The sequence below is a fragment of the Cladophialophora psammophila genome, assembly GCF_000585535.1.
Source record: "Cladophialophora psammophila CBS 110553 chromosome Unknown aczJe-supercont1.32, whole genome shotgun sequence".
NCBI lineage: Eukaryota > Fungi > Ascomycota > Eurotiomycetes > Chaetothyriales > Herpotrichiellaceae > Cladophialophora > Cladophialophora psammophila.
In genome coordinates this window covers 275,659-298,910 of record NW_006912953.1, presented here as the reverse complement: position 1 = coordinate 298,910, position 23,252 = coordinate 275,659, and the positions used below count along the sequence as shown (strand labels likewise).

Below are 23,252 nucleotides of genomic sequence, written 5' to 3'. Positions count from 1 at the left end.
CAGTGCATCAGCAGAGCTGCAGGACCTTGAAAGGTCGCCACGAGCGGACAAAATCAATAGAATACAACTGTAAATTAGCAATCATCAAGCACATCACCGCACTGGCACCAACACTTTTGCTGAATTTTGAACCTTGCGCTGTTGATAACGGTGCGTAGCTCACCGGTATTGATACCAAGCATTTGGATTGAGCATCACCATCTAGATGTATGCGTTGCTGTTGTTAACGGTGTGAAGCTCACCGCAGTTCCAGCCGAACCTGATGATGACGGCTGGGACTGACTAACGTGGACTATCTGACAAGATCTGCTGTTTTTTTTTTTTTCGACGGTGGAGAAGCTCACCGTGTGTTTCGGCATACCCAGATATAGGCACACGTGTCGTTTGCTGAACAAGAGCAGAGTCTTAAATGACGGATTGGCAGATGACATCGGTGCTGAGGTGTCACCGGTTTGTATACCAGAAGATATCGATTCCAACAAAGGAGGGAGTGCTGTTGTTGACGGGGCTGAAGCATCCCCGGTAAAGGCGTATGTCGCACCGCTCATTTTGAAAAGAGTCTGTCGTCGACGTTCTGCTGTTGAAGATTTTGTCACTAGCCGCCAGCCTTGGAGACATGATTTTCCGCTTGCATAATCCGCACGTTGAATGTGCGCAAGGCACCGCCGATTGTTTGGTCAGGATTACCGAAGCTGGGAAATATGCAACAGCTTAGTAACTTACGGCCTAGGTTCCTCTTTCTTAAGACCAGTTATAGTCTCCCTGTGCTCCTTCGAGAGCTTTGTCTTCACGACGAAGCAGCTCGCAAGAACACCAAGAGCACCGAGGCAAGTGAACATGATGAACATGTTTCTTATGCTCCAAGCAAACGCTTCCTTGACTGCAAGTTCTTGCGCGGGAGGAAGAGTATGTGCCACCATGACGTTGGCGCCGGCATTTTTGCCCGAAAGTTCTTCCACAACCGAAGGAGGCAGTCCCATCTGTTGGAGTGTCGAGCGTCGAAGATCCATGCTTTGCTGGAACACAATGCCGCCTAGAATGACGCCTAGCGAGAGTGCCAGGCTTCTGATGAAGGCTTGTGTCGAAGTCGCAGTGCCGACATTATCTTGGTGAACCCCCTGCTGAATTGCGATGAGAGGAGGTTCAAATAGCAGACCCGAACCAATACCTTCGATGATCTCAAACCCGATTATTGTGCCGGTCGAGGTGTGTGCGTTCATTGAAATAAAGAGGCCAGTGCCCAGAGTCAATAGGATAGTTCCAATCCACATGGAGGGTCTATATTGGCCTGTACGATGTATGATCACGCCATTGAGAACTCCGGTGGCTGCCGTGGCGACAATGAGCGGTACCAAGAGAACGCCTGATCGAAGGGGTGAAGCTTCTTTGACACTTTGGAAATACAGGGGCAAGTAGTATTCGGCAGCAATGAAGACCTAGATCGTGTTTTAGCAGACAAATTTGAGTATACGCCAGCGTGGGATACTTACCATTCCGTGAGCAAATGTCACGAGCATCGTCGCGATATTCCTGGTACCGAAAAGAGACAGCGGAATCACCGGGTATTTCGCCAATTTCTTTTCGCTGTAAATAAAGACAAGAACCATTAATGCGCCGAATACGATGAGGCAGATGACTTTTGCTGAACCCCATGGATACACAGATCCACCCAGGTCAAGGCCCAAGAGCAGCATCACCGTTACACCAAGAATTGAGACGCAGCCAAACCAGTCAATAGCTTTTACCCCATCCAAGACTGGTGTTCGAGGATTGTGGACATTGAGGAAGGGCACAAGCAGCATGAAAGCCGTCCCGGCGATGGGCAGGTTGCAGTAGAAGCACCATCGCCAGCTGACTTTCTGGGCAAAGGCACCTCCCAAGAGAGGCCCTACGGCTCCGCTCAGAGCCCAGATCCCTTCGCACAGACCGAGCCACAAACTCCTCTCGCGGACACTGAAGAGATCGGAAATACCGACATTGACCATGCAAATAAGACCGCCCCCCGCAGCACCCTGAATACTGCGACCGACAATGAGCATCTGCATGTCCACGGCTGTCGCACAGACCACAGAGCTGGCGAAGAATACAACCACTGCGATGAGAAAGATCGGCTTGCGCCCCCAAATATCAGAGAATTTGACCCAGATAGGAGCAGCTGCAGCATTGGCGATGAGATAGGCACCGCCTATCCAGATGTATCCAGCTGCCGAGTGCAACTCAGCAGTAATTTTAGGGACGGCAGTGGCAACGATGGTGGCATCGAGAGCAGCCACGAACAGCGAGAGATAGAGGGCAGTCAGAATCATAATGATGCGAAATTTGCTGCGAGGCTGCACCTGCTGAGCCGGCTCAGGCAGCTCAGAGAGAGGTTCCACTGGCACATGGTCGGTCGATACATTTTGCATTCGTTGGGCTGGACCGATGAAATCGAGCATCTGAGCTTCCTTTCCCTCCATCGAGGGGCAGTTATGCCGGGGGGTTTTTGAGTTTACTTGCTTGCCAAATATGTATTAGGAGAGTAGAGAGTATAACGCCCGGCTGGACTAAGTTGTTGTATTGAAAGATCGAAAGGTGAAAAGCGAGTAGGAAAAAAAAAGCACGTAGGGCGGCACGCGAGTATGAAGAGCCCTTAAAGGACAACTGCTTGGGAGGGGTCTCGGCTCCATAAGGATCCTACTAGGGTCAATATAGGTAAGTTAGTCAAAGGGCGGTGGGCGCCCAAGCCATGGCATTACACAAAACCCATGGAGGAATCTGGATGGATCGGATCATTCGAGTCGATCGAGTCCGTGCCATTGCGAGTACGAGTTGACTTTTCGTAATCTGAACGTATCGTGCGGCGCTTGTAGACAAATAAAAATCGGTCATCGATCGACAAATGTGGAGCCGGAGCGTCGCCGCTGCTGAACTCTGACTTGAATAATATGCGGGAGTCATGCCCAGAATTGTTGAGAATGCGCTTGGATGTACTGGGTGAAACGAATCGCCATGTCCATCAAGAACAGGATTAGGCGTCAGAGAGCCCAGCCTCCATCATTCAATCTAGGAGCCTGTCATGTAAGAATAGGTAGACTGATCCTACAAATTCTGTGTAGCATGGATAGAGATTCCTGACAGCTCCGGAGAAATCAAACACGACCCCAGGATGGGTAAACAGGAAATTCAAAGTATGAGCGCCTCTGCCACGTTGTGCAAGTGTCATGATTGAATAGAGTACTGGGGCAGGACACTCCTTTCGGACCTCATCACTTGATTCCCGCAGCCTTGAATCTGCTGACTTTCCGCCCGTTCTCGTCTTCCAAAGGGGTGATCTCACCTTCTTCACTATTACCCAGGAACCCCCCCTCTTGGGAGAGTATTCGCTTCATTCTGTGTTGCTGATATTCCATCGCAATCTCTCGCCGGTGGTCCTCCTCCGAGAAGTCATCCGGACCGGGGGCTTTCGTTACTTTTGGGGACGGCCGCTCAACTAGTTTCGCAGAGATGATTTTGGATGGAGGCTGAGGAGAGGAGTCTTCGTCTTTGATGCTTTCTGACGGAAATGTCATAGGAGGAGCGAACTTGGGCGTCTGTGTTAGAGATTGGCGCGTAGCCTTGAACCTTGATTGTTTGGCCGCCTTTGGTGCCGGAGCAGCTGGGACAGCAAGCTCTTTCTCATCTTGGTCAGTCACTCGCTCGATAACTGAATCTTTAATCGGCCGTAACTTTGGTTTTTGACTGTCTTTGAGAGATGATTTGGTAGACAGAGGTTTTATACTTGCATGAGGCCTCTCGGGGGCGACATCCAATTCTGCGGAGAACGCCACTTTCTTCTTGCTGGGCTTCTCCTTGATTGATTCGTCGACTTCCGGAGGCTGACTCATAGCACTCTTCAGATTGCCCCTTTTAGATTTCTCGTGTCTGGCGATTGCTGCCTTCCGTGCTGCTTCGGCTGCCGGTGGCCGCTCTGCTTGTTTGAGTTGGTCGATCATTGCTTCAACTTCCGGCTGAGGCCCAACATTCTTTAGCCCTAGTCTCTCCTGCAATTGCTCCATTTTCTTTTGATAGCCTCGCGGCAAAGAGAGAGGATGTTTGCTCTTGCCAGATTCATCTTCCGACTCGTCCTCCTCAAAATCCTCCTCAAGGTCCATGTCAGAGTCAAAGTCCAGGTCGACCTCATCTTCGTCGTAAGAAAGATCTGAAGCGTTTTTTTCTAACTCAAGCTCGGCTACAATGGCTCCGACTTCGTCCAGGCCCCGTGAGTATTCAAGCATTTCTCGCCGTAACTCAGCCTCGGCTTCCGTGTCGTTCGGATTTGTTGGGAAGAGATCTGATGAAGGCTTCGCCTTCTGGCTTGTACCAGTATCTTGTACATCCTTGAGATAAGTCCTCTCTTCGGCCTTATCCTCATCCAAAAATGATGCAGGAATCTTTTCATTCACATCCTTGCTCGCCGGGGTGGTGTTCGTGATTGTACCATTCGTCTCTTCCAGATCATGCACACCGGCCTTCTTTAACACATCTATTAGCTGAGGAGCGTCGGCGCCTGGATTATCCACTTTGCTGGATATCACCTGCCCAGAGTCATCGAGCTCCTCGGTGATTTCGGCCAGAGGGAGGCCGGCCTCATCTCGATGATCAGGCTCCTCTGCAAGAAGAAGAGCATTTCTCTTCTTTTCTGCGTCTGAGAGCTGATTTCTGATTGTCTCGACATTTCGAGTGACGTAGTCTACACGCTTTGACAACAAATCCGCCAGTTGAGGAGGACGGCGAGGCCGGGAATTTTTATCCCTCAGAAGTTCCTGCAACTCATTCTCATCGATGATGTCTGGCTTGAAGGCTCTTGCTACTAGAAGGCAGTCATCGGCAGAGGCATCTTCGGGAATACCCAGGAACTCTTCTTTGAGCCCCTCGTAATCGATCTCAAGTGTCTGCCAGTGTCGCAGGGATTTGCGGAGTTTTGCAATGTTGTTCTCGAGCTCGGCTCGATGCAGCTCAACGCGAGCAAGTGCAGAGTCATCCATGAGTTACACCGGACAGGACACGCTGTAGTCGACCTTGTGAGACAAGAACGTGGTGTGAGAAGGTATGATGATGAGTTTGCGAGTGGTAAAAAAAAAATATGTTCGAGAGGCTACTGCCTGAGAGGCTGAACGTCATTTGACGCCACCTGTGGAAAATGATTTGTCATTTCAAACTGATGCTGCTAACTTGACGCCTTGTCGCTTGATCCCTTCACTTCTCCCGCTCTACATCGTCACCCTCTCTTCGCTCTCATCGGTCCTTCAGAGCTAAACGGCAGCTGTATGTCTTCGATATGATACAGCTTAGCTGCGAAGATTGCCACCGATATTACCAACGTCGAAACTATATTTGACCAGGGACGGGTTGAAAGAAACCGCCTTCGATGAAGGCAAAGCATCATGGACGATGATGAATTAATCCGTACGGTCCCAGCCAACAGCATTACCATATTTTATGAGACATGTTGACATGAATACTTCAGCTCCCAATAAGTGTCCGGTCTGTGGCAGCGATCCTCGAACACACCCAGGACTTCGCTTCAAGATCAACACTAAATGCTACCACCGAATCTGTGAGGGCTGTGTGGACAGAAATTTCTCAAGCGGCAAGGCCGAATGCCCGGTCGGAGGATGTCATGTCAGTCTCTGGAAACGAGAATGGCGAACTCAGACATTTGAAGATCTCAAGATTGAACGCGAGGTGGAGATCCGGAAAAGGGTGACCAAGATGTATGTTATCCAAGGTTCCCTTCTAGCGCGTTTTGGCCTGACCCAAATAGCCTCGACCGGCAGGAAGAGGAATTTGAGTCGAAAAGATATTACGATGACTTTCTGGAGCTCCGAGAAGAAATGATCATGCATTTAGTCCTCCGCACAGACGTGGCAGCCACGAACCGCAAGTTGAGGGAGTACGCAATCGCAAATGGCCTGAAAGTGGATACGAACGAGACCACCGAGGCGGGCTCTAAGCCCTCGAAGAAGAGAGATGTTGATCCAACTGTTGCAGACCCTAGTGGTCTGGTCAAGGGTTTGAAGAAAAAGACCATTCCGGTGGCTGTGGCTCCATACGACCCCTTTATGGGAATGCCACGCAAAAGAGAGTATTACGAAGTTACAGAGAGCTACGTTGTCCGTGGAAGGGGAAAGCCAGCGGAGGCCACGGTTGCTGCAGGCTATGACTTTGGACAATACATGGACGAGTGTCTTCTGCGGGCATTTGCGGGATTGGGAGTATTTATCCAGGATGAGATGGCCGCGAAGGACAACGCGGCTATTCCTGTGCCGGGCACAGGCGAAGTCAAGGGCGCAGACGACGTGTTTTGAACGATCGTTGTGTGGTTGCTGGGGTGGGAGACACGATTGAGTCAAGAAGCGTCCCAGCGATAGTATGCAATCTTTCAAGGCAAATGGGACATGTCCTTTTGTCAACTCGTCTTCCAGCGCACAGATGTACTGGTATAGGTCTCGATCGGGCGCCGCCCCACCAAGTCCGGTAGCAAGTATGCCAAGACGCTAGTCCCAAAGAATGGATTTTCGCGCAAACCGCTGCCCTCGAACACCAGAGGAAATCTTGGCGTCACCAGCGTCGACAGGCGTGTACCAAAGCCCACCCAACTTGCACTCAGCAACTACAGTATCTGCGGCCCTGATTGAATTGGGACAAAGAGCGCTGGTGACTATATCTTTCAGCCCCTTCTAATCCTCCTCTAAGGTTCTGTTCCCTTCAGATCACCTCACAGACAAATACCGCCGCCCATGCCTGCGCCCACAAATACCCTTCTGATCGAAGGGACCTTCACCGAACTCGCAGAAGAACTCGCCCAGTACATTGATACACTCGCCAAATCGGAAGAGGGCACCGGCGTCCAAGCAGAGATTGGACAACTTATCAGCACTATCAGAGAGTCCGAGCAGTCACAAGAGGCCGTCGACGAGCCCGCAATCCAAAATCAGAAAAATGAAGTATTGAAAAAGATTGTGACCAAGGCTTCAGTCCTCAACAGCGGCCCCGAGAGAGGTATGAAAACCCGCAAGACGCCCTGCTCTTGTAGGCCCAAAGCGCTGACACCTGTTTGCAGAATTCTCCGCAGCGTACAACCTCCTAATCAGCCTTTCTTCTCAATCCTCCATCGCAGACGGACTGTTTTCTAGAATATGCACGTATTTGTCTGAGCAACCCGTCACCTCCTCCCCCACCTACGGCACCAGCCTCGCCCTGCAAACCCTCACTACGATCTTTAACGTCTTGCCTCCCACGAGTGAATCTCGCTACCATGTCTTCCTTGCCATCCTCAAAGTCATGCGCCGGATGTCCTCGGCTCAGGCTTTCGAGGCGCTCATCCCTCAACTCGAGACAAACATCCCTAACTGGCTGTCCGAATGGGAACTCGACGACGAAGACGCCCGCAATTTATACGTCATGGTCGCCGATGTGGCTTCCGCAACGGGAAATGAAGATCTCCATTACACATACCTCCTGTCTGCCCTGCAAACAATCCCTCCCGAATCGGCCTCTGAGCCAGAGAGCGCTGAGCTCGCACGACGCGCGCTAAGGGTGGCATTGACTAACCCCACAATCACTGACTTTACGCCCTTGACCACAAACGACGCCGTTGTCGCTTTGCGCCGCACAGACGGCAACCTCTTCGACCTCCTGGAGGTCTTCTCCTCGGACGATTATTCCTCATACACCGACTTCCTAGAAACGAACAACCTATCAGACCTAGGCATCCCCGATTCTGCAGCTGAGACGCTGAGCCACAAGATCCGCCTACTGACGTTGGCTACCATTGCCGCATCCTCAACGACCCGCTCCGTCCCTTACAGCACAATCGCATCCGCGCTACAGATCCCCTCCGAGGACGTCGAGATGTGGGTCATCGACACTATCCGGGCCGGTCTTGTCGAGGGCAAACTCTCTCAACTGAAACAGGAGTTCTTGGTCCAGCGAGCCACCTACCGCGTGTTCGGGGAGAAGCAATGGGCCGAAATCCAAGGGCGCTTGATGGTCTGGCGACGAAGTCTGGAGAGCGTCTTGAACGTTGTCCGTGGCGAGAGGGAGAAGTTTTTGAGGGAGGGACCAACGGCCAATGGAGACGCGGGTGTCAATGGATATGGAGGTGACGGAGAGGGTCAGAGGGCTGGAGGAGAGCGCCAGCAGCAGAGAAGGCAAGGTGGTGGTGGCGGTGGGCGAGGACAGCGTCGTGATAGGGGAGATCAGCAGCAGCAAGGACCTCGAGAGATTGAAGTTGGTGGTGGAGATTAGGAGTCTTCCCATCGCCGTGGGCGGTCGACCTGGAGAGTCGATGCCTTCTTGGATGCTTTGTTGCAGCGCCTAGAGGACCAGAGAACTATGTGAAAGGTCGACAATGGGAATAACTGATATGCAGGAAACCCTTGAGCCCAGAAGGGGGGTTACCAAGCAGACTTGATGTACTTGATATGCGCAACGCATAAAATAGCTTGCATTAGAACATTGCTCTGACTTGGGAGCACTCTTTAAGTCTGCTGTCATCATTGCTATCCTCAGGAATACATTGGTGCAACCGTGCCAGAGAGTGAGTCCTTCGTCCGCTCTCCCCTTGCTATCGCCACTACAGCACTCTCCAGGCTGGATGGGACTTATCTCACGGCCGGTCACGGTTTCCCCCCCAGCGTAGTGTATCACATCATATCAAGAGGAACTTAAGCTGAGCCCCATAAACCCCAGGAGCGATATGCGGCTCCGATGGCCATCCCTGATTGGGCCCACTGCCAAATATCAAGTACCAAATCAATCGAAGTCGAATCTCTTTATACAAAATGGGCGGTAATAGAGTGAGCACCAAGTTCATGTATGCATGCTTTGCGGCGCCTGTCGCGGGCTGCTTTGTTGCCCAGTTCCGTTACCATTAACATTGCTCTGGCTGGACCCCCTCTGGTCTCTCGGGGTAGCGCTCCGACTCATTTGCCCCTGGTTGCCGTGCTGGCTCACTGGCCGAGCCATGTTCATTACAGGGGAATTTGCCATTCCATTGGTCATGCCGGCCATTTGTTGCATCTGCATCGCTTGCAAGTTGCGTGCCGCATGCTGCTGAGCTTGTTGCATTCTGATGCGCTGGTTATACTGTTGCAATTGCTCATTGGTCATCATACCTGGATGTCCCAGTTGTGCGGCAGCCGCCGCAGCCGCCGCGGCCGCAGAGGCATTGTTCCCGGCATTCACAGCACCTAGCGCGGCGTTCAACGCTGCCTGATTGTGAGGCTGAGGTCGTTTGTGATTCTGTCCTGCAGCGGCTGCTGTTGCTTGGTGTTGATATGTTTGGAGCTGCTGCGATGCAAGCCGTTGTACCTCTTCCTCTGACAAGTTGGGATGATGTTCCCGAATCTTGTTAGCGATTTGAGTCAGAACGGGAACGTGTCCACTGGACAAGGCTTGGCCGGAGTTGGCGGTATTGGGGCGGGGCGAGCTTCCGTTCATATGGCGCGAAGGAGACCCGTTTCCATTTGCAGTAGCAGCGGCCATTGCAGCCCTGTAAGCAGCATTATTCATGCCTTGACCATTTGCGAGAGCAGCATGGGGGTTGTTCGGAGAAGAATGAGGACCATTCTGGGCTTGCTGAGCTTGTCGCAAAAGCTGTTCCTGTTGCACTCTTGTTACTTCCTGAAGCATTCGCATCTCCTGTGGCGAGGTCACTCCGCCTCGAGCAGCGAGTTGTGCTTGCATCTGTGCTTGCATTTGTGGCGTTATTTTGGGTGCCATCATACCGGGTGGCAGCTGCATGTTCCCTTGCATTCCGGCCATCATCGCAGGATGACGAGGATGGCCGTTTGGTATTTGCACATTACCGTTTGGCATTCCAGGCATGCCGCCAGTTGAAGGCGCACGCATTCTAGGTCCAGCAGGGGGCATGCCGTTTGGCAATCCATTAGGTTGACCGTTTTGACTACGTTGTTGCTGCGCAGTGGCGCGTTGGTGTGCAATAAGCTGCTGCCGATATATCTCTTGTCGTTCCGCATATTTCTGCTCCCGCTCTTGCTTGAGCTGTGAGAACTCTGCCGGGGTCTTATAAGAGGGTTTGGGCATGCTTGAATCGTTGGCTTTACGCATGACGGCGAGATCGGCTTGATGTTGTTGTTTCTCAAGAGCTGTCTCTCGCCTTTTGGCCAACTTGCGTATGACATCAAGCATAGAAAGGTGTCGTTGGGTCCTCTTTCGCTCGACTCTAACAGGCTGTGTCGTCCTCTTGCGTGCCGAGATCTGAATGTTGGCACCGGCCCGTCTTTGGGCCTCTTCAATCTGAGCGGCCACATGCCTGCCGGCTGCCTCGATTCTACCCGAGTACGTTTTGAAATAGGCCGTCTTTGACATATCGGCAGGTAAACCCTCCAGTCCGATCCATCGTTCAAAGCATTCCCACGGTGTCCGTCTATCAGCACCAGACGTATACAAGCTCGGGGGAGTAAGACAGCTAGAAATGAGGGACCAATTGTAGGAATAATCCTTGACGAGCTTTTTGAGTTCGTCGTCTTCTGCAGGCGTCCACTGCGACGACGATCGTGTCTCGAAAAAGGCTTGTGTAGGCATTGGGTGTTCTGACGGCGGGCGGAAAGAATGTCCTGGATGGATCCTGTCTCGAATAGCCTTGTTCTCGGGCATGAACAGCGCAACATTGGTCTCCTCTGGTGGAAGCGGCTCTGACTTCTTTTTTGTCGAAGGTTCAGGCTCGTACTCGTACCGGCTTCGTTTCATTGGAGGCTCGTACTCTTTTACCGATAGCTTTTCAGTGGCCCACCTTGAGACAGGTACAATGTCGGTCTTCCACTTAGCATCCAGGCGTTCTCCCAAATTGGATGTGGAACTATCTAGCTCGACAATGGAAGGCTCGTAAAGGGGTAACTCGTTCAAAAGCTTGTCGAGAGCAGGTGTTTTGTCAACAGCAAAATTGAAGTCGGAAGCACCCAGCGAGAATATCGCAGCCGGAGCGCTCGATAGTTGCACCTCTCGAGGATCAACAATATCGTCGCTCGCGGAGTCGTCCTCGTTGGAGGGCACCAAATCGGGCGTGGGGTGTGAAGAGAGAGTCGGTCCAGGTCCGTCCTCCATAGCCACGTCGTGTGACTCGGTTGGTTTAGGTAGAACTTTCGGTGGTCGAACTTGTACCTGCAGACGTTTCCTATCTTCAGGAGAGCTTGCCACCCACTTCGCACAGCATTCTGCAAGACCTCTTGCAGCTGCTAGCTTCCACTTTCGCTCTTCTCTGAAATCGGTACGCATCCACTTCATATGGTCAAGCAAGAAGTCCCGATGAGAGGTTGGTCTTGGTCCTTCGTCGGCACGTTTGTACTGCCTGAGAGGCCAGCGTTGCTTTTCCTGCAGTTGATACAGTCGTTTCAATATTCTGCACTCCGCTGATAACTCGTACTCGATGAGGTGATCCGAGGTAGATAGTGTCTTGTGGGCGTTTTGAATAAGGTAAGCCATTGTGGTCTGCCGTGACATGGAATGTGCTTTGTTCTCAAATAAAGTGTAAAGGTAATCTCTCTCACCAGGCCCTGTTCGCTGGGCTTCGCCATCACCAAGGCGTGTCAACTCGAGATTCTCCTCATCACCCGCAGTTTTCTGTGGTTTGACAAAAACCACCGTTGACAACCTACTGCGTTCCTTGTCACGGCGGTCACGGTCAGTTGCTCGGCCCTGAGGAGTTGTGCCACCAAATGCATCGCGGTTGGTCGCTGACGATGGAGATTCGGCCAGTGAAGTCGCGGTCTTTGGCGTCTCACCAAGAATTTCCGACACAGATTTCTTTTGCAATACACCGGAGGATATCCTTGTGGCGCGTTTCGCAGGTTCCTGAGATGATGGCGTTGTGGGCACATTCTTCATCGTAGTACCGGTCGTAATCGGGGCCGGACTTTCGACAAAGCCACCACCGGGCCGTGCTTTGAAATATGAGTCAGTCTCTGCCTGGGTGTCTATCCGCATTGCGGGTCGCTGTATTTGCGACGCATTCACTGTCTCTGCAGAGAGCTCGCCATTACCGTCAGAAGTTGAAGCCACAGATCCTACGTTGTCTGTTGCAGCCATTTCCAGATCGGTAGAGGGAGCATGACATTTACTCGCACTGCGCTGGTCTCTTGCGGTCGGCAAGAGAGGCGATCGCTCCACCTCACCACGACCAGCATCCGATGGCTTTGTCTTGTGGGCGAGATCGGATGTAATGAGCGGTAAATCGACACCGGGGCTGGTTCCTGGCGACCCAGCGGTTGGCGCAGGGGTGTTGGCTGAATCTGGTCCATTTGTGGAGGCTGGTGAGGACTGTGGTTCAGCAGGTGCCGGGACCGGTACGCTAAGCGGAGGACTTTGGCTTGGTTGACGGTCGACAGGGATGGAAGGACGTGGGCCTGTGTCCTCTGGAAGATCAGCCACTGCTGCCAGCGTGCCAGGAGGCTCAGACTTGACACTAGTCTTCTGTCCGATAGACGGTGCTTCAGCAGATTGAGGCAATGGGGACCTCGTTGCACGGTCGACTCTGGAGAGGCCGGAGGTGCTGGGCTCGCCATTCTGCACGTTGACAGCTGTTGTGGTCGTTCTCAGGCGATCCTCCTCGCTCCTGTGTTCAGTTACAGCTGCGATACCTTCATTACTCTTGTTTCCGTCAAACAGCTCCTGTGTTGGCACGATCTGCCCCGGAGGAATCGGCGTCGGTTCAGGTTTGAATCCTGGAGACGGCGGCGAAGTGGATTTTGATACGCCTATCACTGGCTGCAGCACAGCGGGAGGCGACGGAGGGGCCGTACGCGGTTGGACGTGTTCATGTTTGCGAGGTGGATGAGTTATATAGGTTCGGGGTGGGAGGGTTGTTTCGTCGAACCGACGGCCTCTGCGCAAGAGTGAGCAGAACTAGACCAAACAAGCCTCACAATTCATGGAAATTGCAACAATGGCAGACAGAAGGTAGCGAAATGAGAGCCGTACTTTTCTAGATCATTTGCATCATGAAAGGCCTGGAGTTTCTGCTTGTAGGTCGGGTCTTCGACTGAGAAAACGATAGAGAAGAGTTCGCTTAATTTGCGTTTTCTTGACAGCACCAGGCTCCTACAATTCGTGATATTTGGTCAGTGTATTGCAGGAGAGGTTATAAATGCCGTCGAGGGTTGCAATGGATATTACTTACTGTGCTTGAGACTTCTTCGAGCGTAAGTGCTCGACGGGCATTTCATCGGCATCGGCTAGGTCGATGAGAAGGACGAGAAACCATCCGAATCAATTGCTAAAATTTCGACAGAATGCAAACATAAGTGTGTAGAGATGAACAAAGGACCCAGAATGAATTGTTTGGGCGCGTTGTGATGATTTGAGGCTGTTGAAGTTGGTCGACTTGTAGAGGATGTGGCCTCTGGCTTGGGTGTTCTGTGCAGAGTTGCAGGCACAGGGCGTGGTTGTGGTTACAGAAGCACGGCAATTTGTTAGGCTTGCTCGGGCGGGGGGAGTGCACGGCGGGAGGGAAAGCAGCCTATTCCACCTCCTAGGATTCTTTTTAGGCAGGGGGGCCACCGGGAGGGGGGAGACCACCGTCACCAAGACCATCACTATCACCATCATCAACCACCACAACCAGTTTTCTCAGACTTTTGGGGCGCATCCATTTGCTAACACCGCGCTAGTAAAATTTTCCCCTTTCCCGCTCATTCTCTGTCTCTACACAGCACGGAGCGAACTCAGGCACAATGCCATGTCAGAACTCCAAGTCTGATCTTTCCGTAAATCTTCCTTACTCCAACATTCAGCCCCGGCCCTGAGAATCCAAAATTATTCTGAGTTCTTGTGCGGTGTTTTTCAAGCCAGCGCTTTTCCCCAAAGCCATCCCTCTCCACAAAAGTGTCTCATGGTCAAAAGAAAGCGAGAAAACGGCACCAGTGCCGCCCGCTCTGCAGACAGAGCAACCAAGTCAACAGATGACGAGAACACGGCGTCGAAAATCATCAAAACCAACGGTCATGTGGATGTCAAGACAACTTCTCCTGTTGTCCAAATCGTCGTAGGCTCATATGAACGAGTTCTGCACGGTATTACCGCATCCATCTCGAACCTGTTGTCAGCATCGTCTACTGTGTCGGTACAATTTGCGGACACTTTCCTATTCAATGCACATGCCTCTGCGATCAAATGTCTAGCACTATCACCTCTACCACTGCATGGCTCTTCTGAAAGCCAGGGCGTTTATCTGGCCACAGGGGGCTCGGATGAGAAGGTCAACATCTTCACCCTTTCCGCCTCACCAGTCGCCGACAATGAGAGACTTCCACCCATGCCCTCTCTGGGCAAGAACGCCATCTCAGAAAATCCCAGGAATAGAGAGCTAGGCACTCTTCTTCAGCACTCCTCCCATATCACTGCCTTACATTTCCCATCGCGGGGAAAGCTGCTCTCCGGCTCAGAAGACAACACCATTGCCGTCACCCGCTTGAAAGACTTAACGGTAATATCGACGATCAAAGCACCACGTCCCAAGGCTCAAGGTCAACCCAGTGGAGATACTGTACCACCGGGTGCCACTCCCGCGGGGATCAATGACTTCTCGGTGCACCCGAGCTTGAAGCTCATGTTGAGCGTCGGCCGAGGCGAGAGGTGTATGAGGCTGTGGAATCTTGTGACTGGGAAGAAAGCCGGCGTTCTCAATTTCGGGCGGGAGATCCTGAATAGTGTCCGGGAGGGCAAGTACAGCAGTGGGGAGGGCAGGCGAATACGGTGGAATCCCGACGGCAGTGAGTTTGCCGTCGCATTTGAACGAGGCGTCGTTGTGTTCGGGGCAGATTCGAGACCTAAATGCAAAGTCTTGCCAGAGCCCCTAACCAAGTTACATCAGATTCATTATCAATCCATACCTTCAGACTTAGGCGAAGGTGCGCCCAATACGCTTCTGGCACTCTCGACCGAGGATGGTCGGATACTCTTCTATGACACAGACAAAATCTCGCCGCATTCAGCATGTGAAGAAAGCAGCAATGACCAACCCGGCAGACCATTCATTCCGGACGCCACTCTTGTTGCAACAGTCGGCGGCAATTCTGCAGGATTCACGACACGTATCAAGGACTTTGAGATCCTCTTCCTGCCCCCTAATGCCCACGGCCAAAATGACATGGCCATTATTGCAGCAAGCAGTGACGGGACGATCCGTGTTATACTCCTGTTGTTATCTGAGGTATTAGCCGCTTCAAAGAGCAAGAAACCGGTCCAGGCCGGAATAGTGATTGGGACGTATGAGACTGGCAATAGGATCACCTGCCTGAAGGCCTTCGTCATGCTGCCTCCTGATGTTACCGAGGATGAGGATGAGCTCAGAGATGAAGATGAGGAATTCATGGGATTTGATGAGCAGGAGGAGAGCGAGCAGAGTGAGAGTAGTAGTGATGAAGACTGATAAATGGAAAGTTACCATGGACATGGAACCCTTTACTGCCAAACAGCATTTACGTCCGAGGCTGATTTATTCTTGATTGAATCGTAAAAATGCCCTATTCTAAGTGGCTCAAAGCAACCGCTCTGAGGAATCGAGTGAAGAGCTTAACGCAAAGTGGAAAGTGACGAGCGACTCATTTCAAAGGCTGTATCCCCATCTTAGCCAGTCCCTTCATCACGTTCTCGTAGACGTCTGTCACTCTCCCTACGGACGAGACTTTGACGACCCTGCCCTCCTTTTCGAACATGTCCACCACGGGCATGCTCGTCTCGACAAACGTCCGGAATCTCTTGATGATGCTTTCCTCGTTATCGTCTGACCGGCCACTCGTCTTTCCTCTGTTTAACAGCCGCTCTCTCATGACCTCCTCCGGGCAGTCGAGAAATAGCGTGCACTTTGAGGGACAGACTGACTCTTCAAAGAAAATGGCTTGGTCCATTTTCCGGGGAAATCCATCGATCAAGAATTTACCAGTTCCGTCACTCCCGAGTTTTGAGCGCATGGCGTTTTCCAGTAGTTTGACCGTAATTTCCATGGGCACGATGAGGCCCTCTTTGATATAGTCCTTGATCAATTGGCCGTAATCACTGCCTTCAGTATTCTGCTCTTCTCTCAATAGGTCGCCCGCCGAGAGATGTACAAAGCCATAATCTCGCACTAGATTGGCGGACTGTGTACCCTTGCCAGCTCCAGGACCTCCCAGTACGTATACCACCGTGACTTCCTGCGGATCAAACGCTGGGGAAGTGTTCGTTGAAGCAAGCGGCGCTTCCGGCTGGGCTAAAGGGGAAGTCCCTGATGTAGGATCTATCGCAGGCGTCGCCATTGGGAAGCAGCTTTTCAGTCACTACCGCTCGGTATGTGCTTTTCGTCGGGCCTCGCTGGAGGGGTTGTTCTGCGACTCTCTTCGTTTCTTGACCAGCAGAGCGTAGGTACCGCTGCTAGCAAGGAACAAAAGAAGAAAAGGGAAGAACCGTAATCTGTCACCCTGTCCCCCTGGTCGATGTTTGCTCACAGGATTTGGTGTGGAGATAGGTTTGGCCGTAGATGTTGGTGGTGCCGAATAGGAGCGTAGGAAGGGTATGGAAGATCTGTAACGAAGCGGCGACAGTGAACGCCTGCTCAAAGATGTATGCAGTTTACACGCGATCATTCCTTGGAACGAGTGTGGTGAAGAGTGTATGAATGGGAGCTGAGACTGGGGCTTCAATGAGGGAGGCGCAGACAGAGCTCAGGGAAAATAATTTATGGTGAAGAATGACGAAAGTGGTTTCGTCGGGTACGCGCCAGGTGCACTTCTAGGTGCCCTGCTAGGTGTCCTTGGGTAGCCTAGTGGCCCTTACAGGTGATATTAGCAGCTTACCATTAGCGATGGCACGTGACAGCAACAGCCCCCGAAGCCTCCAAGGTAGCAGCACCAGCCCACAGGCAGCCTCCCGCTTGGCATGGCGAATCAACAACAATCCCGGGCCGCCAGGACGGACCATCCTGCTTCTGGGTTGCGACTCCAGAAAGATCCGCTCACTTTCTCAAAAGGTGTCTCTACTTTCCAGGAGCTCATCAACAACTTAATCAATTGCCCTTCAATTCCCTTCTACCACTCGCCACGCCACGCTCTCGTGGTCTTGTTCCTGTTGCTGTCCCTCTCTCACCTTCCTACACTCCTTTGAGTCCGTGGATTTTGCAATCACTTCGTGGGCCATCCAGCGAGCGATCAATTACTTTTTCCCACAGTGCATGAGGCCGCAAGGAGGCCGGTCGCAATCATGGCGCTTCCCATTCGGTTCACTGAACTGGTTCAGGTCCGTTGATGGCCTTTCCATTTTGTGCTGATTCTTCGGCTGACCTCTTATAGTTAACGAATCTCGATATCGCGGTAAGGCCACGCTCTCTAGATTGCAGGCGCAGTTCAACCTGGCCTGCCGGCAAATGCGCGACCTGATCAATTCTCCTCCCATCCTTGAAAGGATATCTACTGACACGTTCTCTCCCCTATAGCCAGCCTCTATATCCTTCAACACCTGTGTGAGTAGTGGCCCAACTCTTCCCAGCCCTCCCGCCGCTAACACCCTCCCCAGACACTAGAATCCGATCACTTTGTCTGCGTACGGCAGAAACTTAATGAGCAAGACAAACCTCAGGTCATAATTGTAAATCTCAAGAACAACAATGAAGTCATCAAACGCGCCATCAGCGCTGACAGTGCCATCATGCACTTCAACCGTGAGATCCTGGCCCTCAAGGCGCAGGGCAGAACAATCCAGGTCTTCGACCTCGCGGCTAAATCCAAGCTGAAATCTACAATCATGAATGAGGACGTTGTCTTTTGGAAGTGGTACAACGAACGAAGTCTGGGGTTGGTTACCGACACCTCCGTGTACCATTGGGACGTGTTTGATCCTACTCAATCCGCTCCCGTGAAGATGTTCGAGCGAAATGCCAATCTGAATGGATGCCAGATCATCAACTATCGCGTCAACGACGATGAGCAATGGATGGTGATAGTTGGTATTTCTCAAAGAGAAGGACGAGTCGCCGGTACAATGCAGCTCTACTCACGTAACCGTGGGATCTCGCAACCCATCGAGGGTCATGCTGCTGCCTTTGGTACCTTCCATGCAGAGGGCAATCCTGCTCCCTACAAGCTTTTCACGTTCGCAGTTCGAAATGCCGCTGGTCAAGGCAAGCTGCACGTAGTGGAGATTGACCACAACGAGAACAACGCGCGGTGGGTTAAGAAGGCAGTCGACGTCTACTTCCCCGATGAGGCTGTCAATGATTTCCCCGTGGCTATGCAAATCTCCAAGAAGTACAGCATCATCTATATGATCACAAAGTACGGCTTCATCCACCTGTATGATCTCGAAACAGCCACCTGCATTTTCATGAATCGTATTTCCAGCGAGACGATCTTCATCACGACTCCCGATTCAGAATCCGCCGGCATTGTTGGGATTAATCGGAAAGGTCAGGTTCTCTCCGTTAGCGTTGACGAGAACACCATCATCCCATATCTGCTCCAAAATCCCGCCAACGCGACCCTGGCTGTGAAGTTGGCTGCGAGAGCAGGCTTGCCTGGTGCCGATAACCTTTACCAACAACAGTTCGAAACTCTGTTTGCTCAGGGTAACTACTCAGAAGCTGCCGAAGTTGCAGCAAACTCTCCACGCGGGTTTTTGAGAACACCGGAAACGATCAACCGATTCAAGAGTGCACCTCAACAAGCTGGGCAGCTCTCTGTCATTCTGCAATACTTTGGCAAACTGCTGGACAAAGGCAAGCTGAACAAATACGAGAGCGTAGAGCTGATAAAACCGGTTCTCGCACAAAATCGTAAGAATCTCCTCGACAAGTGGATGAGCGAAGGCAAGTTAGAGTCCTCAGAAGAGCTCGGTGATATTGTCCGGTTGCACGACCTTGAACTGGCTCTGAGGATCTATCGTGAGTCAAATGTTCCACCAAAGGTGGTTGCAGCTTTGGCGGAAACTGGCCGATTTGAGGAGATCCTCCCTTATGCGCGTGAGGTCGGATATCAACCTGACTTCACCAGCCTGTTACAACACATCGTTCGAGCAAATCCTGAGAAAGGTGCTGAATTCGCTACTCAGCTAGCCAATAACGAGGGCGGTCCCCTCGTTGATATTGACAGGGTCGTTGATATTTTCATGTCGCAAAATATGGTTCAGCAAGCGACTGCGTTCCTGCTCGACGCTCTAAAGGAGAACCGGCCGGAACAAGGCCACTTGCAGACTCGCCTTCTTGAAATGAACCTTCTCAATGCACCACAAGTTGCGGATGCCATCCTTGGGAACGAGATGTTCTCCTATTACGACAAGCCTAGAATTGCCCGCCTCTGCGAACAGGCTGGTCTTCTGCAACGTGCCCTTGAAAATACGGACGATCCAGCTTCCATCAAGCGAATTATTGTCCAAACCGATAAGCTCAACCCTGAATGGCTTCAGCAGTATTTCGGCCGCATGTCTGTCGAACAGTCGCTGGACTGCATGGATGAGATGCTTAAGTCGAACATTCGCCAGAACTTGGCGGCCGTGATCCAGATTGCTACCAAATTCTCTGACCTTCTGGGATCAAGCCGCTTGATTGCATTGTTCGAAAAGCACCGCACCGCCGAAGGTCTTTACTATTACCTCGGGAGCATTGTCAATCTCAGCGAAGATGGAGATGTGGTTTTCAAGTACCTCGAGGCCGCAGTCACCATGCAACAGTTCCAGGAAGTGGAGAGAATCTGCCGCGACAATAACTACTACTCGGGAGAACGTGTCAAAAACTTTCTCATCGAAGCTCGACTCGCAGAACAATTGCCACTCATTATTGTCTGTGATAGATTCAACTTTGTCAAGGATCTAGTCAACTATCTCTACCGCAATCAGCAATACAAGTCCATTGAGGTCTATGTTCAGCGAGTTAATCCCGCACGAACACCGGCTGTTGTTGGAGCATTGCTTGCTCTTGATTGCGAAGAATCAGTCATCAAGTCGCTGTTGGCCTCGGTGGATCCCTCCCAGGTCCCGATGGACGAGCTCGTCAGCGAGGTCGAGACACAAAATCGCCTCAAGCTGCTGCTGCCATTTCTTGAGTCCACATTGGCAGCCGGGCTTCAGCAACCAGCGATTTATAATGCTCTGGCGAAGATATATATTGGTCAGTCTCCTCCTTTCTCCAAAATCACCCTCCCTGATTCCGTTCGCACTATTCTTGTATCCCTGCTAACTCTTTGAACAAGATTCAAACCATGATCCCGAGCGATTTCTCAAGGAGAACGACCTGTACGACACTCTGACAGTGGGTAAATACTGTGAGAAGCGAGATCCCAACTTGGCATATATTGCATACCGCAAGGGACAGAATGATATTGAGCTCATCAACATCACCAATGAGAACTCCATGTTCAGAGCCCAAGCTCGTTATCTTCTTGAACGCGCTGATAGCGAGCTCTGGGCCTTCGTTCTAGCTCAAAACAACACCCACCGGAGATCCCTTGTTGACCAGGTCATCGCGACCGCCGTTCCTGAGAGCTCGGAGCCCGACAAGGTATCTGTTGCGGTCAAGGCCTTCTTGGACGCTGATCTGCCAGCCGAACTGATTGAACTGCTCGAAAAGATCATCCTCGAGCCGTCACCTTTCAGCGAGAACAGCAGCCTACAGAACTTGCTTATGCTTACAGCTGCAAAAGCTGACAAAGGTCGTCTCATGGATTATATTCAACGTCTGAATGAATTCAACACCGAAGAAATTGCCAACATGTGCATCCAACAAGGATTGTTTGAAGAGGCTTTGGCCATCTACGTCAAGGTCAATGATCACCTTTCTGCCGCCAATGTCCTTGTTGATCACATTGTTAGCATTGATCGTGCCCAAGAATATGCGGAGAAGGTGGATCTGCCAGAGGTCTGGAGCAAGGTTGCCAAGGCAGAACTTGACGGATTGAGAGTTAGCGACGCCATCGAGTCGTACATCAAAGCTCAAGATCCTAGCAACTACAACGAGGTGATCGAGACAGCTACTCATGCCGGCAGAGACGAAGATCTTGTAAGATACCTGAAGATGGCACGAAAGACCATGCGTGAACCAGCCATCGATACTGCCCTCGCTTTTTGCTATGCTCGGCTTGACCAACTGCCCGAGCTCGAAGACTTCTTGCGTTCTGCCAACGTGGCCGATGTGGAAGCATCCGGGGACAAGGCTTATGAAGAGGGTTACCACCAGGCCGCCAAGATCTTCTTCACCAGCGTTTCTAACTGGGCAAAACTCGCCACCACTCTTGTGCACCTTGGAGAATACCAGAACGCCGTTGATTGTGCTCGACGAGCAAACAGCGTTAAGGTGTGGAAGCAAGTCAACGAGGCATGCGTTGCAAAAAAGGAATTCCGTCTTGCACAGATTTGCGGTCTCAACCTCATTGTGCATGCAGAAGAACTGCAAGATCTCGTCAAACAATATGAGCGCGAAGGGTATTTTGAAGAACTTATATCCTTGTTGGAAGCCGGCCTCGGCCTAGAGCGAGCGCACATGGGTATGTTCACTGAGCTTGGCATCGCTCTGTCGAAGTATCATCCTGACCGGGTGATGGAACATCTCAAGCTCTTCTGGTCTCGCATCAATATTCCCAAGATGATTCGAGCCTGCGAAGAGGCGCACCTTTGGCCCGAGCTGATCTTCCTCTACTGTCATTACGATGAGTGGGATAACGCTGCATTGGCCATGATGGAGCGCGCTGCTGATGCGTGGGAGCACCATTCCTTCAAGGACATCATCGTCAAAGTGGCCAACCTGGAGATCTATTACCGGGCCCTCAACCATTATCTTCAGGAACAGCCACTATTATTGACCGACTTGCTGCAAGCTCTGACGCCTCGCATTGACGTCAACCGAGTGGTGCGTATGTTTGAGAAGTCGGATAACATCCCCATCATCAAACCCTTCTTGCTCAATGTGCAGGGTCAGAACAAGCGCGTCGTCAACAACGCGATCCATGATCTTCTCATCGAAGAAGAGGATTACAAGACTCTGAAAGATTCGGTGGAGAACTACGACAATTATGATGCCGTCGAGCTTGCACAGCGTCTCGAGAAGCACGACTTGGTGTTCTTCCGACAAATCGCGGCACAGATCTACCGCAAGAACAAACGATGGGAGAAGTCAATTGCGCTGTCCAAGCAAGACAAGTTGTTCCGCGACGCCATCGAGACAGCGGCGATCTCTAGCAAGCCGGAGGTTGTCGAAGACCTACTGAGATACGTGAGTAGAACTAATTCCGAGCGAGAGAGAGGTCATACTGACGTTGTTCTAGTTTGTGGACATTGGCAGCCGCGAATGTTATGTTGGCATGCTGTATGCCTGCTACGATCTTATTCCACTCCACACAGTCATGGAGATCTCGTGGCGACATGGACTTAACGACTTCACTATGCCGTTCATGATCAGCTACATGAGCCAACAAGCTGCAGCCATTGAGCAATTGCGGAAGGACAACGAAGAACGCAAAGCGCGCGAAGCTAGTCAGCAAAAGACCGACGACAACACCCCGATCATCGGTAGTCGTCTCATGCTGACTCAAGGACCCGCGGCCGTTGCACCGCAACCCACGGGGTATGGGCACACTAATGGCATCACGCCGCAACCAACCGGGTTCCCTCGGGCATTCTAGCGACGCAGCCTTGCGAGATGGGACTGCGGGAGGTGACAGAGGTCCGGGAATAGCCGGGTCAGATGGACGCGCTGAGGAAGGAAATGGCAGCGGACGAGTGCAGTGGGGACATCCGAGGCCAGGGAGAAACCGGGAGTCCACCAAAGACATTGGGAATTCAGTACAGGAAGAACTACTCACGAGAGAGGAAAAAGAATTAAAAAAAAAAAAAATAATTCAAGAGCTTGGTGGAGAATAGGCTTTGAAGCATCTCTCTCCCGAGGCTATGGTTTCTCTATGTTTGTATGATGTAGCTAGTAAGGTAGAGAGTTGCTTGGGGCTCCTCCCCTGTGCTCCGGGAAACGGGACACGGCATGAGTACCGTTACTGGAGATTGTTCCTGGGAGGGGGGGAGTCAAAAATGAATGGGTTTTTGCTTTGATCACTGGGACCACTGGCTGTGGGAAGATAAGCGAGCAGCGATGACTAACTCAATTTCTGCACTTTTTCTTTTCCATCGAGTTTTTCTACCTCCATCGTTAGTGAATCTACAATGTGGGGAGAGCAAGCCTCAAAGTGGGCTGTTGAGCAAAGCCTTATCTGCAATGGCTGATCGGCGGTGCCAGTGGTGCCAGTGGCCTGGCGACGTCTTGTCCT

At 51.7% G+C, this 23,252-nt stretch overlaps 8 protein-coding genes across 8 annotated transcripts; 4 read left to right on the top strand and 4 right to left on the bottom strand.

Annotated features, from left to right (window-relative positions):
• Window positions 1-719: 719 nt before the first annotated feature.
• A1O5_12284 (uncharacterized protein) lies at window positions 720-2,456 on the bottom strand (the record flags this gene model as incomplete). Its single annotated transcript, XM_007752853.1, has 2 exons — window positions 720-1,436; window positions 1,491-2,456. The coding sequence occupies 2 exons, from the start codon at window positions 2,454-2,456 to the stop codon at window positions 720-722; spliced, it is 1,683 nt and encodes a 560-aa protein (XP_007751043.1).
• A 789-nt stretch (window positions 2,457-3,245) lies between these two features.
• Window positions 3,246-5,003, bottom strand: A1O5_12283 (uncharacterized protein; the record flags this gene model as incomplete). Its single annotated transcript, XM_007752852.1, has 1 exon — window positions 3,246-5,003. The coding sequence occupies one exon, from the start codon at window positions 5,001-5,003 to the stop codon at window positions 3,246-3,248; it is 1,758 nt and encodes a 585-aa protein (XP_007751042.1).
• Window positions 5,004-5,472: 469 nt separating this feature from the next.
• Window positions 5,473-6,326, top strand: A1O5_12282 (CDK-activating kinase assembly factor MAT1; the record flags this gene model as incomplete). The annotated part of the gene is made up of 2 exons (XM_007752851.1): window positions 5,473-5,732; window positions 5,783-6,326. The coding sequence occupies 2 exons, from the start codon at window positions 5,473-5,475 to the stop codon at window positions 6,324-6,326; spliced, it is 804 nt and encodes a 267-aa protein (XP_007751041.1).
• Window positions 6,327-6,758: 432 nt separating this feature from the next.
• Window positions 6,759-8,268, top strand: A1O5_12281 (uncharacterized protein; the record flags this gene model as incomplete). Its single annotated transcript, XM_007752850.1, has 2 exons — window positions 6,759-7,020; window positions 7,082-8,268. The coding sequence occupies 2 exons, from the start codon at window positions 6,759-6,761 to the stop codon at window positions 8,266-8,268; spliced, it is 1,449 nt and encodes a 482-aa protein (XP_007751040.1).
• Window positions 8,269-8,832: 564 nt separating this feature from the next.
• Window positions 8,833-13,200, bottom strand: A1O5_12280 (uncharacterized protein; the record flags this gene model as incomplete). Its single annotated transcript, XM_007752849.1, has 3 exons — window positions 8,833-12,865; window positions 12,961-13,080; window positions 13,160-13,200. The coding sequence occupies 3 exons, from the start codon at window positions 13,198-13,200 to the stop codon at window positions 8,833-8,835; spliced, it is 4,194 nt and encodes a 1,397-aa protein (XP_007751039.1).
• Window positions 13,201-13,870: 670 nt separating this feature from the next.
• Window positions 13,871-15,409, top strand: A1O5_12279 (uncharacterized protein; the record flags this gene model as incomplete). The annotated part of the gene is made up of 1 exon (XM_007752848.1): window positions 13,871-15,409. One exon carries the CDS (start codon window positions 13,871-13,873, stop codon window positions 15,407-15,409), a length of 1,539 nt encoding a protein of 512 aa, XP_007751038.1.
• A 172-nt stretch (window positions 15,410-15,581) lies between these two features.
• A1O5_12278 (cytidylate kinase) lies at window positions 15,582-16,274 on the bottom strand (the record flags this gene model as incomplete). Its single annotated transcript, XM_007752847.1, has 1 exon — window positions 15,582-16,274. One exon carries the CDS (start codon window positions 16,272-16,274, stop codon window positions 15,582-15,584), a length of 693 nt encoding a protein of 230 aa, XP_007751037.1.
• A 940-nt stretch (window positions 16,275-17,214) lies between these two features.
• On the top strand, window positions 17,215-22,616 carry A1O5_12277 (clathrin heavy chain; the record flags this gene model as incomplete). Its single annotated transcript, XM_007752846.1, has 6 exons — window positions 17,215-17,250; window positions 17,304-17,324; window positions 17,447-17,473; window positions 17,527-20,110; window positions 20,193-22,207; window positions 22,260-22,616. 6 exons carry the CDS (start codon window positions 17,215-17,217, stop codon window positions 22,614-22,616), a joined length of 5,040 nt encoding a protein of 1,679 aa, XP_007751036.1.
• Between the last annotated feature and the right edge of the window lie 636 nt (window positions 22,617-23,252).